At 33.9% G+C, this 17,345-nt stretch overlaps 1 protein-coding gene across 2 annotated transcripts; it reads left to right on the top strand.

Moving 5' to 3' along the window:
• The first annotated feature begins 381 nt into the window (after nt 1-381).
• Nucleotides 382-14,865, top strand: LOC115976690 (oligoribonuclease). 2 transcript variants are annotated; one of them, XM_031098148.1, is made up of 8 exons: nt 382-729; nt 1,878-2,012; nt 5,283-5,359; nt 7,948-8,029; nt 8,147-8,202; nt 10,425-10,511; nt 12,748-12,838; nt 14,461-14,865. In XM_031098148.1, the coding sequence occupies exons 1-8, from the start codon at nt 579-581 to the stop codon at nt 14,580-14,582; spliced, it is 801 nt and encodes a 266-aa protein (XP_030954008.1). In that variant the 5' UTR covers nt 382-578; the 3' UTR covers nt 14,583-14,865. The 2 variants fall into 2 exon arrangements, with proteins under 2 accessions (XP_030954008.1, XP_030954000.1); XM_031098140.1 differs by lacking the exon at nt 14,461-14,865 and adding an exon at nt 13,821-14,356 and having other exon boundaries at nt 386-729.
• The last annotated feature ends 2,480 nt before the right edge of the window (nt 14,866-17,345 follow it).

Raw genomic sequence — 17,345 nt, 5'->3', positions numbered from 1 at the left:
CATCAAAATAACAATATAAACTCACCAAGACAACAATATAAATGTAGAAAAATGATCAAACATCAAATAAGATAATCATAAACAAGTTTTACAAATATACCTTTGTTTTGGCAAAGATAGAAACAGAGATGTGCTCTGAATTTATTCTTTGAACCTTTGAACGTGTTCTTTGGTTTTCACTTTTCCCTCCTAAAAAAGCTGTAACTCTATCTCTTTTTACTTTTTATGTTTTATTTATTTATTTCTGTTTTTCAATAGAATTTGTCCGATTGAGTTAAAGAGCCCTCTAGTTTAAGTATTTGATCACAATTAACGTTAATATTGAATTAAGTTATGAGCTGTCACATTTTTTACCTTTGATATTTTTCAAAAAGATCCTGTCCATGATATGGACAATCCATTTCAAAAGGAAACGGAGAGGATCCAAATCCCTTAACACACTGGGTAAAACCCAGACCCATTTTATTATTATCTTACTATATATACTACGAAATCGATCAACGTATTTGGCAGGGAGTGACTGAGAGTTGACTGGTTTCAAAAAAAAAAAAGGCGACTGAAGTGTAGAAAAAGAAAAAATGCTATCGAACGCATTTTCGTTGCTAGAGCTAGACGCTGCTGATGGATCGGAATCCGCTTCAGCCTCAGCCTCTGCTCCTTCTCGACGCAAAAAAGGCTCAACCAGCACTAGCAAAACCAGTACCAATACCACTCGCACTAACACTCAAGGTTTTACTTTACCAAAACTCACTTTTCTTTGATTTTACTTTTAAGATTTTGTTGTTGTTGTTATTGGGGATTATTAGATTGTTAGCCTTTTTAGGGTTAGGGTTATGGTGCTTTCTTTAACGATTCATTTGCTTTGCTATTTGGTTGTTCAAGTTTCTTGAATAATGCTCAATTGAAGTGACCAAAAATGTAAAATTGTTTTTGTTATCTTGTTTTCCATAATAAAAAAGAAGAAGAAGAAGAAGAAGGAGAAGTATTTATTTCCTCTACTAAGCCAAGTAGTTGCATTAAGAAAGAGAAGAGTAGAAACGAGTTCACGGATTGCTCGTGGTTGCTTTGATATTAGAGTTGTGGCAAAAGTCGTGGCACACAAAAGTCGTGTCCCTAGACTTTCTGTTATATCAGGCATCAGCTAATAAAATTCTCTGGGGCATACAACTTTGATGGGAACCAAAATGAGAATCATCATCAAAGACACACTAGGCCAATGCTTCGAGTTGTTTCATGCCATAAATAAACTCGAACACTCAAGAAATCCCATTGGATAGGCGGATTCGTATCTCTTACAACCAACTCCAATGTAATTCTAACTCGAACCAATTAACAATGAAGTAGTGAAAATCTCATGTGGTAGACTTTTCTGGCATGTAGAAAGTGGTTCATCTCCTCCTGGGAAGATGCTTGCTTATTATGAAAATAGTAATCACTTTCACCTTTAATCTGTTGGAGATTAGTTTATGAAATTTTAGGAAAATAGTCGGGATAGTTAGGGTGCTTTACTAAACATAGACATATAATGAAGTAATGGGGCCACTAATCCATATGGGCCTTAATATTTTGGAAAACTATTTTTTGAAGACTTTCTTATTGTTTTACTTTCGAGGACAAGAATAAAAAAACATGATGGCGGCATGAGCGTACAATTTTTGAGGTGGCTTTATATCTCTAAGAAAGATATCGATTTATTTGTGTAATTGTCTATCAATCTATTATTATTCATTAAATGTCGTTTACTACTGAAGTTTTTATTTGTATATAAAAAAACTATTATTATATAAGAAATATATGCATGCTAGTTGGATATTGTTTGGCAAAGTTGGTTGAGTGGTTGAATAGCTTGTCATACTAATGATTTTTTTTTGAGGCAGTTAAAAGTGAGAAGAAAGTTAACAGCCTTGATGACAAATTGCCCCAAAAAAATGGCAAACAGAGTGAAGAAACTCTAGTGATTCCTTCAGTAGATTACAAGTTGCCCCTTGTGTGGATTGACTTGGAAATGACTGGTAAGTATATGTTGTTGATTACATAAAATAGATATACCTGTAGACCATTTGCAGTGACTTTGGATTTTATTTTTATTTATTTATTTATTTTTGGTACCATTCATAAACCTTATTGTGGTGCACCAGCCTGGCTCAGATGTGTTCATGTGTATGCGTGTGTGTTTTTTATTATAAATTTTTAAACCTTTTTGCTATTTTCCTTCATCAATTTGAAGAATCGAGCATTGGTTTCAGCATTGATGATAAGAATCAACAGTAGTTGCTAAAGCATAAATTTATTTTCAAACAAGAATCACCTAAGTAGTCAGAGTTTCAGAATATGAATAAATTTGAGATAGGAAAAATTGGAACTTAAATGATTTGTAAAAAGGAGACTCCTTAAACAAGGCATTGAAAGGTCAAAATTACCACAAAGTAAGCTATTAACTATGATTTGCAGAAGATGCAGCCTTAGCTTGGTTGATTGTTTTAAAATGATTTCTGACTTACTCTAACTAATGCTATGTGCTTGGCAAAAGTCTTGTCTCTTTTTGTCGCATAAGTGCTTCCTAGCTATCTGGCAAGGGAGTCAATTTGAAAAATCACACTGCTGCGAAGATGGCATTGATCTTGATCTTGGAAGAAAGTTTTGAGGAATTTAATGGTGGTTATGCTGAATTTTATTTTCCACGTGATCAAACAAAGAGAAATAATGCTGTTATTTTTTAGTGACATATAGGTAATATTATAAGTACAATAAGGCGGAGGAGTAAGTTTTTCATTGGTGCAGGAGCAGGAGGTTATAGGCAGAAAGGTTGGCATTGTTTGGCATTCCACTAGATTGTGGAGGGTAGAAGCCAAGCACAAGGAGATTTCTTCCAACTTGGGGAGAACTGATGTATGAAAAGATATAGGAAGGAAAAAAAAACTGTTTCTTAAGTAACAATCTAAGTAAATCTCTCTCACTGTGCTTTACATTGGCTTTGGGTTGACATTGGAGTTGCCGTGTAGTGAGGGTATGTTCTCGAAGGGGATGCTGTGACCGTTGAGAGAGTTTGTGCAAGGAACTAAATTAAGTTAGGATTTTGAGTCTTGAGAGGCTTTTTATTGCTGGAGCTTTATTAAATTGAGAAGATGTAGTCTTCACAAAGCTTCATCTTGGGATGTAAACGTGTCCAAAAAAGGGTAAAATTCAGGATGTATGAAGAAGACATAATTGTTTATGTTGTATGGGAGCCTAAACCTTGGAAACCAATGGGCTTTTTAAGGCCCTAACAAATACTACTTGAGATTGCTCACCCAATCTTGAAATTTTAAGTTTGATCAAGGAGGAAGAAAAACTCTTGCTATACACTTAGGCGTCACAAATGTTACTCTTAAGCCTTTTATATTAATATTAATCTTTAAGAACCATTTTCATAGTTGATAGATAGTCCTACGATCTCTTGATCTGATACTACAAGCTGATCCTGAAGTGAAAATATCATAAAATTTTCACTTACTTCTTATTTGTGTTACTGTAATTTTTTTTCTTTATTAGTAGCCTCGATTATGCATTTTTGGATGCTTTGCATATGCCTTAGCCCTTTATATTGCCTAGGGGTGCCTTGGCTGTAAACATAGTCTGCTTCTGAAGTCAATCATCTGCTGGCACAATTATGTCCTTACCAATAAATATCTTGGCCACGAGGACCCTTGTAGCTCAATGGCATTGACTACCTATCAAAAAAAAAAAAAAAAAGCTCACTGACATTGTCTAATCTCCTTTATGAGGAGAACTGAGGTTCAACTCCCCCCTCCCCCACTTATAACAATTAAAAAAAAAAATCATAAATGTCTTGGCCCAGTGGCATGTTATAAAAACCATGGAGTAGATATGATATGGGAAGTGTGAAAGGAATTTTAAATTTTTTTGCTAGGTAAGTGCGGGGGATTGAACCCCCGAGCAACAGGTCATTAGGAAACCTGGGTACCAACTCGCCTACATGGGCAGTGGTAAAGGAATTTTAATTTTAATCTAGTCTTGTTTAATTTTATGTCAATTGGATTTTATTTTAGAGTGGATTATGGCGGTGCTGGGCCATACCTCCTTTTTTTGTTTTGGTTGTGAGTGTGTGTGGGTTTTTTTGTTTGGTGATTGAGGGGTTTTAGCCTTGATGTGGATTGATGGTTGAATTTGCGGTGGTGGCAAGGTGTTTGTCAGTGAGGTGAGGTGTTCACGGTGGTGCTGAGATTTTGACTAATTGATTTTTTTTTCTCTGGTTTTGGGTTGATTGGCGATGATGCTTCGAATAGATCATAGTTTGCTCTAATACCAAAATTGATGCAGGGCAATTCAAAACTTCTACAAAAAAAGTAAACAAGAGGAAAAATAAATGATAGAACCTAGGAGTTAGCACATAGGCTTACTTGGAGTCAACATTAAGCAAGGAAAACCATTAAGAGTCAACACTTATGGTTGGCTAGAGTTGGCACCACACCATGGAGACAATTTCAATTGAAACAGTATTCATCAAAATAATCTCCCTTTGATTGGAGTACTTTATTTGTTTATATAGAAATACTAAACCTAATTCTAACTAATGTAGGAAACCCTACTTATTGAATGACAAAAATACCCTGGACTTATCCAAAAAAAAAAAACTAATGAAATACTAGGTCCTAAAATAAAAATACAATTGATGTCCAAAAAGAAATAAAAATAAATCTTTTCCTGTGTTTCCCTCATCAATAAGTCAATCTGCCATACCTAGGTGCTGAATTCTAGGATATTTTTTTATTATTATTATTTTAAAATTTCTGCTCTTCAATGTTATTGTTGCATCTGTTTTTAGTTTATACTAGGGTCAGGTCCTGCCTCAAGATACTTTGGGCTTAATTGGGGAAAAAAAGAAAGAAAAGGGAAAGTAGATTTTGGGTCATTGTATTATTTATTTCCTCTATGTTCCTTCAGTCTCTTGATTTTTTACTTGACTTCAAAATCACTTAACTACCCCCCCCCCCCCCCCCACAAAAAAAAAAAAAAAAAGAAGGAAAAAGTAAAGGGTAAATAGCTCTTCTGTATGTTAAGTAAAAGGAAAGTTTACAATGTATGCTCAACAAATTGCTTAATTATGATTTAATTTTAAGAGTTTACTAGTTTGGATCAGTCCAAGCAAAATATTCTTTTCTTAGTGAATTTTCATATTGTCTGTTGTAGTACTCAATTTGCAACCTAAATGGTTAGTTGCCTATCAATGCAGTTTCAAAATGATTTTTAATTTCTCATTAGTTTTCTTCTGTGGCATGCAGGTCTAAATGTTGAAGTTGATAGAATACTGGAGATTGCTTGTATCATTACAGATGGCCATCTGACCAAAACATTGGAGGTATTTTCTTATTATTTGCCATTGCACATTCATAAATACTGTTGCATTCTGTTGTATATATATTTTGTTGTTTGTATTGCATTCTTGTATTTTTATTTTTATTTGTTTTTTTAGATTTACTACTCTTTATAATGTGTGGTTATTATGCACTTCCCCCCCATGTTTTTTAGCAATGCTATTATCTTATCCCTATATTATCTTTTTGATAAGTAAAACTTCATTGGAAAACGCACAAAGGGGTGCTACCAAAGTACTCAGGAAGTATAAACAAAAGCAGATAAAATAAATTGTAGAAAAGAAAAATACAATAGAGGATCAACAAAAGCCCAATGTGTTGAGGAACTCTAGAAAGTCTGCAGTAAGAGAAGTATAAAAGGTTGAAGTCCATTCATATAAGGTCTTCAAGAGTAAGAACTTTAGCTTCACCAAGCTTAACTCTCTTCCCTCAAAGCAATGTGCATTCATTTCTCTCCAAAGATACAACATTAAACACAAAGGAACAACTTTCCAAATCCCCCCATTAATCTTGCCAATACGTGCATTCCAACATAATAAACCTCCATCACAGAATAAGGCATTAATCAGGAGACACCAAACAAGCAAAAAACCATCGACCACAACTCCCAAGCCGGCAGCCGCTGCCCAATCTAAGAAAAGATGAGGCACGTTCTCTCTGTGACTTGTACACATAAGCACCAACCCATAATAATTATTCATCGCTTCCTTATATTACCTGTTGTCAGTGTCTTCCTAAATGCCACACTCACTGCCCTATATTCTTATAACTTAATGTTCACGTGCCATTTTGAAACTTGTTAAGAGTGGTGTATCTTACAAAATAACTTATCTTAAATCTCTACTGACCTTAAATTAAAGTTTTTTCTGCTTTTTTTAGCAAGAATAATTTTGATAAGATGTAATTGTGCACAGAAGCTGTGTATGCTGATGTTGGTCCCTAGAATACCTTAAATATTATGTTTCTTCTTATTTAAAATCCCTCAGCTCAGACAATGTTAACGGAGACGTGTCCTTGCATTTTGAGAGGACTGATATAATGATTCAACTAAATCATATATATAGTAAAAGCTAGGTCATAGAAGTTGTGGTTGCACCAGTAGTTCAATGTTTTTTTTCTTTTTTTTGATAAGTAAATAGATTTTAAAAAAGATACTAACCAAGTACACGGGATGTATACAAAAGGAAGCACAAACATAACAACAAACAAAGAAAGAAAAATAGAGAGCAGTTATAATGGGTTTTTGCCATATGGTTGATTAATTATTAATATAGTTTAGTTTAGATGAAACTCAATTACCCCAAAACTACTTATTAAAAAAAAAAAAAAAAACACTATTACCAAAATAACAAGTGGTTTGTTGATTGTTAAGATAGTTTACTCAAAGTAAAACTCAAGTATAAAGAAATTTAAATTCTACTCCACCCACCTAAGATTTTATTACCAAGAATTTCAAGAAATTTAAAATAAAACTTATTATGAATTTAATTATTTGATCATCTATCATAATTTTGTGTGTTAATATGACAAAAGTTACCTTCTACATATTGTGCTTGCGCCAAGTAACTCAACATATGTGTTTCACATCATAAAATTAGTGTGATTTTGCCATGTGACTCATTTACAAAAAAAAAAATTTAAATTTAATCTGGGTGAAACTCTCCTAAAGTTTCAAGTGGCTCACTAATTATTAAGATAGTATTGGTTATACGAGTAAAATATTTTCTTTAATACACATAATTTTTAATAAATCCATGTATTACAAGTGACACAGGCATATTGCTAGTGATGCATAGAAGGAGGTAGCTTCCCCTCAATAGGTTTCTGCTCTCTGTTTCAAGCTATTTATCTTTTTGTCTTCATAGTTTAGTCCTGACAAATGTGAGAGAGAGAGAGAGCTATGTGCCTAAGACTCAAAACATTGACTCCATATTCCCAAAATATGTGTTAACAGTATTGAATCTTATCCTATGCTCCCCAAATGTGTCCATGGGATTGAGTCTTGATGTTATGCTGACAGGTGTTTCAGGAACTTTTGGGTTCTATTGCCATTTATGTCATGCACATGCCATTGGAAAGTCGAAATCAACAAGAAAATTGTGAGAACATAAAATGGATTCCCAAACAATGTATCAATAACATGTGTGATTGAATTCCTAGAATTTGAAGTATTGTTGACCAATGATTTAGGATCAGACACAGGACTTTTGACTTTGACAAAATGGTCTTCATCCTCTGAAACAAAATGCTTTATAGAATTTCCAAGTCATGATTTAGAAAAACACTATCCTGCTTACGATACCAGGGATAAGGTGATACGCCATTCTTTTTTCTTTGTTTGTGGCTGTTTAGTATTGCATTATAATAGACATTCTATTAAAGGAAGGATATTGGTTGTACTATACTTGTCAAAAGAACCTCCCCTCCCCACAAAAAGAAAAAAAAAAAAAAAGAAAGAAAAGAAAAATGGATGTGCTATATCATCTGCCCTCAGTCACGTCTTTACTAACATGGATCATTACATATGTGATTCTCTCCTATCTAATTTTTTCAAGAATTTTTCCTCTTTTAGGGTCCTGATTTGGTTATCAATCAAAATAAGGAGTGTTTAGATAAGATGGGAGAATGGTGTCAAAGCCATCATGCAGCTAGTGGTAAGTGGTTCATATTGTGCTTTGACACTATTTCTTATATGTTGTCTCTCTATTAGCTGCATCTTCTGTATGCATGTCATGCAGGGAACCATGACTGATGGTTTCAAATGAATTTAGGGTTGACAAAAAAGGTGCTCGAAAGTACAATTAGTGAAAAAGAGGCTGAAAATCAGGTTTGTTTAAATTTTACTTGGTTGTGAGCTTTCTTTCATATTTATTTTACTTTAATCATGCATTCATTTATCAACAATGTCAATCACAATTTTATGCTATGTCAATTGGTCTTGACAGCCTGTATTGTCCTTCACTATCATGTTTTAATACATTGAGATAGATCACAGGACTTGTAGGTACTTTTTTCCCCCAGCTTCCACCAAATTTTGGTATGTTTTGCATATAAATTATGTATGTAACTTGCAAAGAAAAAATGCATATGCTGGCTTAAGACAAGCAATTGGATATTTAGTTCTTTGCGAAGAAAACCATGTGGAAAATCGTTCGTTGCTTTTGATATTAACATTTTTTCTAAGGTAATAAAATTTTATTGAATAGAGACTACTATTCGTGAGTCCCCAAGCACAACCCAATCAAACAAAGTACCAACAAAATAGGCTAGAATCGGGTCTCTTGTTCTCTCTGTACCCTCAAACTATAGTGGAATATATCATTCATATGTGAGATTTGAGTACCATGTAGTTCTTTTTCTATAATTAGATAGTTGGGAGTAGGGGGAAACCCTTGACACTTAATCGTCTAATGCTTTAATCAATACTTAAGATATTAACGTTGGGGGACAGATTATAAACAATGGTAACTAAGAATTTCCCTTGTTCTTTATTGATTTGAGAGATCACACATTAAAAAAACAATAGGTATTATTCTTTCCTGGATTATTATTATTATTATTGGCCCCCTTTGTTTGGTTTCACCAAATTTGGGCAAGTTTTGCATGTTATGTGCATGTACCTTGTAAAGAAAACATGTAATGCTGGCTTAATATGGGATGCTGAGAATGAACTAATTTTTGGTAGTACTAGTTGGTTATAGGTGTGTGCTTATTTTTTTTAATGGTTAATTTTGCTAGTATTATTATCAGACTTCAAAGAGGTAATTAAGAAGAGAGATGAATGATCAAGTGGATATGTTTGCATTTCCACTGCACCCATATCCTCTTCTAAATGGTATGTTGTCTAGACTAACCAGGATGGCCATAATTTTATACCGGGCTTTACCCGTTTAGTTTATCTTTATGCTGTATTTTGCTGAAACAGAACAGCCTTTCTTTGAAATTCGGTAAAATACCCTCCTTAGTGTGGAACACAATCAATATGTTCCCTTGACTATCAAAACTTGCTGTAACTTATATAAAGAAAAAGGAACTATCAAAACTTTCAATTTACACCCTCTAATATGGCTGATGTCAATGTCGTCTCTCTTTTTTTTTTTGATGACGAGGAACCCCCTCATGGTATGGGCCAGTGGGACCACCCTTGAGGGACAAACCCCGGATGTCTACACACCCCCACTAAGCAGGCGTTGGGTAAATCGCAAAATGCCTCAGTTAGGAGTTAAACCAGAGATTTATGGGTTTACAATTAGTCCAGACATCTACCTTACCGCTGAGGCACCCCAGGCGGGGGAAATGTCATCCTTACGTTATGATTTCTCACTCCTGTGCCATTAAGATCCCCAAATCAATGTTTTTGACATCTATGGGTAATTCAGGCTGTTTTTGTATATGGCTTGGGTAATTTTGTGGCAGTTTGAGGCTGACTGGGTCAGGCCAATGGCTGGTTTGACTATGGGTTTGGGTTGAAATTGTGAAAGATGCCACTACTTCCTTTTTTTTGTGTAAAAATGTGAAATGAGAAAGGCTGTAGACAAAAAGTTAATAATTTGGATGAGCTTGTGCTCTCCCCACTTTTATAGCTTTAACTTTCCTTTTGATTCCTCTCTAGCCTTTTCATCTCTGTTCTTCTCCATTGGTTCTTTTCTTTCCTGCTGTTACTCCCATTAGCTGAATGAATTACTAGACATTACCATACCGAACATCTACATATCTCTATAGCGTGCAGGTTATTAGATGGGTGGTCCAAATTTTTGTCATAAATGAAGCCAAAATCTTGTGCCATGCAGGATTAATGACATCCATTATTTAAATGTTTGGAATTATTATTAAATTTGTCTTGGAAACATCTTATTGATAATTAGTTCTCTTTTTCCCTTCTGCTCTGAATTGATTTAGAAATAGATTGTATTAGTTTGTTTCCAAGCTTTACCATGGCCTTGTATTCTTGTGGGAATGTAACTTCAAAATCTTAACACTCTACTTGATTGCTTTGTTTCCTTTTTTGATTCTTCAAGTATTACATAATAATATGCTTGAACACTGCAGGTTATGGAATTTGTAAAGAGAAATGTTGGTACACACACCCCTCTTTTGGCAGGAAATTCCATTTATGTTGATTTTCTATTTTTAAAGGTAATTGAACACAATATTGTCATATACGTTTTCTTCACTCTTCACTTACCTGCTTTGCTATTTACAAAGTGTTTGGTCTAAAAGCGTAGTTCTTTTCACTGGAGTCATGACTGCTGCATGAACTGTGAGGGATGTCAAAATTTGTTAGCCCTGATAGGAGCTTCAGCAAATGCCAAAATTTAAGATTTTATAAGTTTACCAATATGTGGAGATAATTGCATGGCCTTTATATAACTTGAAGTGAAAAGGCCATATGATGTCAAATCTGATATGGAATGGTTATATTCTTATGATTCAAAGAATTAAGCAAAGTTTAATGTGCTTTTATTGAACTTTTTACCATCCCAACTAAAAGAGTGTAGAAAAAAACTAGAATCAGCACTTCTAATCCATAATTACACCATCTTAGATGATGTTATCCCACCAAGCAATGGATGAGATGGTGTTTTTCATCAGCTTATCATTCTTGGTTCCATTCTATTATCCTGGGAACTCTCAGTAAAATCTTGCAGTTTCTCTTCATGTTTGGTTATATAATCACTGTGAATGTTTCCTCTCCTGGCACTATTGTGGCCTTTAAGTGATACAGACAATTTTGAAACTATCTTGTAGAGAATAAATGGGTTTGGGTTGGCAGGTCTGCTCCACCGTTCTGATTTTTGTGATCACATATAGGTTAGTTTGGAGATTTCATTTTGGGCTATAAGACTTTTCAATTCCTCTATGTACTTTTTCTTTGTTGTTACTTGTCAAAAATGGTAGGATTTGACCCACAACAGGAAGTTCTACCTTAAGTTACCACCAGGCCAAGACACTTATAGTCTCTCTATATACTTGATCTTTGCCAACTTTTAGTCATTTTTTAATGGAGATCTTCTTTGAGTAGGGATGAATTCCAATGATGTTTAACTTTCAAGTAGCCTCCCCCGGCCCTCTCCCCTTCATTCGGGGGCTGCCTACTTGTCTTTGTCATATATAGTAAGCCTTTTGAGAAACTAGATTTAGGATTGAACTTTTCCAAGTTTCAGGATTTGGATGGTTTTTATTTTCGTCCGTTATGGTGGCTTCAATTGTTGTAAGAAAGAAGGTTTAGTTGCTAATTATATTTATCATACTTAATATCAAAATCTGTTTTATTTTTTTTTATTAGTCGATCTGTAATTTCAATTATTTTCTTTCAGAATTTAGTTAAACAACAGTGGAGGATGTATCTTGTCATTGCCCAAGTAATATTCATCAATTACTAGATGGAAGTGTGTTACTATTATTACTATTACCTCAACAGTAGCAATAATATTACTTTAAAAAAAAAAACTCTGTAGAAATAATAATAATAATAACAATAAAGAATTGAAAAGAGCATTTGGCTCTTATTTTACAAAAGAAAATCCTTAGACAGAGGAAGTGAAACATATGCCTTTTCTTTTTCTTTTGGCACATTTTGTAATTGGTTTACTGTTTAGTTATTTTGCACATTTCTGGTCCCTTATCCTTCTGTATAGAATCACATGATTCACAACAGTATGCATCAATTCTAGATGTACTGCGTCACAAAAGAAACATACAATGTGTTCATGAGAATGAACACAGAAAAGCACAAAACAGAACACCACAGAAAACAATCAAGAGACTAAACTAAGAGAAGAAAAAAACTGAACAATAGAAGAACATTCTGTAAAACCCTAGCACCGAGACCAATCAAAAAGACTTCTCTGGCACAGGCCTATTAACTCAACCAAAGACTTCTCAGAATCTTCAAGGACCGACGATTACGCTCCATCCATACAATCCACATCAAACATCCTGGAATTAAATTCCAAATATTTGAATCATGTTTCCCAAGCCAATGATTCCAACAAAATAATAATTCCGCCACAGAGCTAAGCAAGACCCACTGAATACCGAAAGACTGAAGCATAAAAACCCGTAAAGAATTCGCCATATGATAGTGAATAAGGAGATGATCTGGTGATGTGTGTCTTGTATATTTTTATTAACTTTACTAAGGTTACGGGTTTGGCTTACCTCTAGTATTTTTTCAACTTGATATCTAGTTAGTTTTTTCTTGAGATAGAATGATGTGGTAGTGAGTTTTAATCTCCATCTTTTATTTAGTTAGTAGTAGGTAATGTGGCAGTTTCTCGTTAAAACAAAAGGAGATTCCTTTTAAAAAAGTACTGGAAGTAAGCCAAACCCTAAGATTATATTTTCTCTTGGCCTAACCGTGTCTTTGCAGAAATACATGCCAGATTTGGCTGCTCTGTTCTCTCATGTGGTTGTCGACGTTAGCAGTGTTAAGGCTTTATGCATTCGCTGGTATCCTAGAGGTGAAAATCTTACATTACCACATGATTATTAAATTTTTGTTTTGTAGCATTCTTAATGGCATGTTGACTTTTTTTGGTTTCATTCTGTTCTTAATTTGTTTTATTACATTAATAACATGAAAATTTTTAAACAGGCACAAGATTTTTTGACAAGTCAATCTGGTAGTTTGCTACCTAGTTGGCCTATTTAGGATGTCAGTGCTTTATGCACTCAACACACTGCATAAGTTTGACCATGTTTTAATTTTTGAATTAAATTCATATGATTAACTTGTGTCTACTTTATCAACAAATATATTTAGTCATATAAGTTATATATATGATGCAAAATTGATGTAAAAGGTACTAAACCATAACAACAAATATGTTTGTAAATTCTTTGTCGATCTTCAGGTGACATGTATTTAATGAAAATAAACATCTGTCTATTTTAAATTATTGGTCTTCAGTCATGACCTTTCTTTCTGTCTTGTATTTTTTTACTTTTTTTCCCCTTTTATTTTCTAGATTTATACAAAAATTTGAGAGGATCACTCTGATTCTTTTAAGCTAAGAGTTATGCTGTTGGGGGTTTCCAAAGCCCAACAAACACCTCTGTGAGAGAGAATCTTGACTTGGGTCAACAAAAATTTACACATTCAATATTGGATTAAATAATTCCTTAACATTGCCCTGGGGTTTTCTGGAGTCCTTTGGGTCAAAGAACATTGTGTAACTGATGTCTTAACCCTTGGTGTTTCAACAAGACAATATGTTAGGATACAATCATTCCTTAGTAAGCAGTGTCAAGATAAATAGGTAAGTTATAATGATTTCCCAAAATTTATATTTATTTACTGATGGACATTCTCCTACCTTCCCATCAGTTTTAGTTTGTGTTGGTGCATGAATGAGCATTTGTCATTGTATTGTCCAGTTGAGCTATTTTCATATTTAAAGCCAGTAAAGTAGTTTAATCATTTAAATGTCATCATTTACACAGACAACAAGAATGCCCCTATAAAGAAAAGCAAACATAGAGCTTTGGATGATATCAGAGAAAGCATACAGGAACTTAAATACTACAAGGACAATATTTTCAAAGCATCCAAATCTAGGAAGTGATGCAAAAAAGGAATTGCAGCAGATGGATTCCTTGTGAAAAAGTTTCAATTTCAAAGTCCCTTCATTATCTCTAGAAGTCGCTAATCGTGCATGTACTTTTGGGGAAATTAGTCATCTACAATTGATCATTGCTTGTACAATCTCACTTGGGGAAATTAGCCCCTTCGTTATCTCTAGATGTTGATCATTGCAGATACATGGCGTTTCTATGGTATTTTATGCAATTTACAAATGTATCATTGGTTGTATTTTCATTTAATCGTATAGAAGTTCTAAAATCAGAAGTTTCTTCCAATTCCTATTTGCTGACATTTCTTTGCAAGTCGCAGCATCTTCATATGATGCTATGAGTCGGTCCCAATTGCTATTTTGTGGCATTTACATGCAAGTAGCAGCATCTTCCCATTAGTTTTAGTGTTTGTGCATGAATGGACATTTATGTTGCGTCACATGAGTTATTTGCTTACTTTAAGCCAATAAAGTAGTTTTTTTGGGTTTAAATCTCTTCATTTACACAGACAAGAAGAATAAACCTTCAAAGAAAAAGAATCATAGAGCAATGGATGATATCAGAGAAAGCATAATGGAACTTAAATACTACAAGGACAATATTTTCAAAGCATCCAAATCTAGGATGTGATGCAAAAAGAAATTGCAGCACATGGATTCCTTTGTGGGAAAGTTCCAATTTCAAAGTGCCTCCATTTTCTCTAGCTAAAATTGTCAAGAAGGGTTCGGCCATGTTGTAAATTGTGCATGTACTTTTGGGTTCATTACTCTAATTTATCTCTGCTTGTACAATCTCAATTGATTTTGTATTGGAAGCAGATAATAGGGCATTGCCCTAATATTATGTGCAATTTAAAGACGTATCTTGGTCTGTATTTTCATTTGACCAATGGAAGTTTTAAAATCAGAAGTTTTGACCCAATTCCTTTTCTCTTTTCTTTTTTTTTTTTTTTTTGGTTTGATATATCAATAGATGGGGGTGGGGGGTTTGAAAATCTGATGTTTCTAACGAGGTGTCAATTGAGTTACAAGTTTTTAGCTTTTATTTGGTTATTTTGGTGGTATTACTATTTACATGCAACTATGCAAGAAGAAGCATCTTCATATGAGGCTGCATAAGTCGGTCTTAAAGTAGAAAAGGAAATGATCATTAATTGGTTCGTATCAAATTGAAGAGGCAATGAGAAGCGTTTTTATATAGTTTTACGGCTTTTCTGGGCTTATTAGCCACGCTAACGGGGTTCACTTACTTTATGTCTTACCATTATATTATTGTTTTGATGTTTTATCTTTAGTCCTTATTGTCTTGAGAAATGATATGTTCATAATATTTTTATAACATTTTTACAAAAAAAAATCTAAATCGCAAGTTGTTATTGGTGAGCAAAAAAATAATTTTAATGGTGGGTTCAAATTAGAACCAAAACCTTTGAGAGTTTCATTTGATTGGTCAGGTTTAGCTATATTTTATTAAAATAAAATAAAAGTAATATGAATAATATTATCCCCTTAAAATTTCATTAAAATAGAGATTTGGATTGAAGTGGACCTAAATGGTCTGAAGTAGACCAAATGGTTTGAAGTACATGAATTTTAAATAGTCATTCGGGTTTGATGGGTAGAGGAAGGGTTGTAAGAGAGAGAGAGAGAATGAATTGAAGTAAGAGTAAAGAAGAAGAAAAAATTGTGTAGAAGTTCTTCTAAATTAAAATAGATAAATGTGTAAAGATAAAGTAAATGTAAAGTTAAAACCATCTAAAATATTATTAGAAAAAAAAAATCAACTAAAATGAATGTGTAAAACTAATATGTTAATATATTTAATATTATCAAAAAATTGAACGAACAAATTTTATAAAAATTGTGACATGACCAATGATGTAGCTTAATAAGAGTGTATAAACATTAAACTACGTTTTAACTTTTAGATATTATATAGATATTGATTATTTACAAACGTTCAATCCAACGTGCTAAATTGAGATCATCCCTTAGAGCCCAATATTTTGCCATCATGGTGTCTATGATCCCAATGTTTTTAGAAAAATCTCTTATCCAAATACCCTTTTTTTTATTAGTCTTTCTACAAAGATAACAAAAATTCAAAATTTTATAATATTTATAAATTAGTATATCATTTCGCACATGGATCATTAAAACAAAAAAAAAAATAAATAAATAAATTGTAGATTGTGGTGAGCTCATGTGTGAAGTGGTGGACTAATTTGGAAATGTTGTGAATTTCTGTTCTACCCTATCTTTTTTTATTTTGATTAAGCTTCTCGCAGTTGTCTCTAATTATCCAACATTGATTCATCCGTGTTAAAAGTTTGAAGAATTCTGAATTCTACCAAATGTGGTTTCCAGTTTCCACCCAATAAGTTTGCAAACTCAATGGTGAGGGCTTAGATTTTCTTCAAGATGTCATGGTTGTGGGATCAAAGTCTAAACCTTCCATTACTCTCTTATTCGGAGATGTCCAAATTTTGCTAACAAGTTATGGGGAAATACATCTTTCTAATGTATGTGGTGGTTGAAAAAGGTTCCCAGCTCAGAACTAGTCATTCTTTTGATCTAGTCTTCCCACTGGAAGGCAGAAAGAAAAAAATAAATAAATAAAAATCTGGAGTTGCTTTTGCAAACCTATTTATATCCCAAATGTCAGTAACTAAAGGTCAATCCCTTTTAGGAAGTGCAACAGGGTCTCAAGAGTCAAGACTCAAGAGCATTCTTTTAAGTTATTTTTGTTGATTTTGGAAGAGGTGAGAGGACAAAGAACCACGAAAAACATATAAATATATATATATATATATATATATAAATCTTTTCACTTATTTTTATTTTGGTAAGGATTGAACCAGATTTAAGCCATACTAAACATGAGAAAATACAAAAAATAAAAATAAAAATTTTTCAAACAAAATATTTTGGTGGAAACAAATTGAATAATAATGGAAATTGAGTAATGTGGGGCCCAAATGATTTACGGGCCAGGCCCATCTACCTGGGGAAAATCCGAAGGCCCAAGCCGAGGAGGGCTATGGCCCAAGCTCGACAAAATAGCCTGTGGATATCGCCGAGGACGGCTCAGTCCTCGGCAGACCCAAAGTCCCCCCCTGAAGGAAGGGTAAAAACGGTATAGGACCGAAATCAGGACGAAAGATCTAAAATATCCAGGGAAAGCTGCTCTCACTGCCATTCAATGCTCTGAACCTGACAGAGCCGCAGTCTTTGGCTTTTACAACCACCCCCAACGACTTTGAATATGGGCTGATGGGACAAGTATCAATTTTGGAAAGGTTGACCCTATACGTGGACGAAGGACAGTGGATGCAGGCGGGTATAAAAGGAAAAATAAGTAACCTAAAGGGAGGGGGTGGGGAAAAATGGCCAA

This window comes from Quercus lobata, chromosome 1 (assembly GCF_001633185.2).
Source record: "Quercus lobata isolate SW786 chromosome 1, ValleyOak3.0 Primary Assembly, whole genome shotgun sequence".
NCBI lineage: Eukaryota > Viridiplantae > Streptophyta > Magnoliopsida > Fagales > Fagaceae > Quercus > Quercus lobata.
The sequence above is the reverse complement of the archived record's forward strand: the minus strand, read 5'-3'. Positions and strand labels throughout refer to the sequence as shown.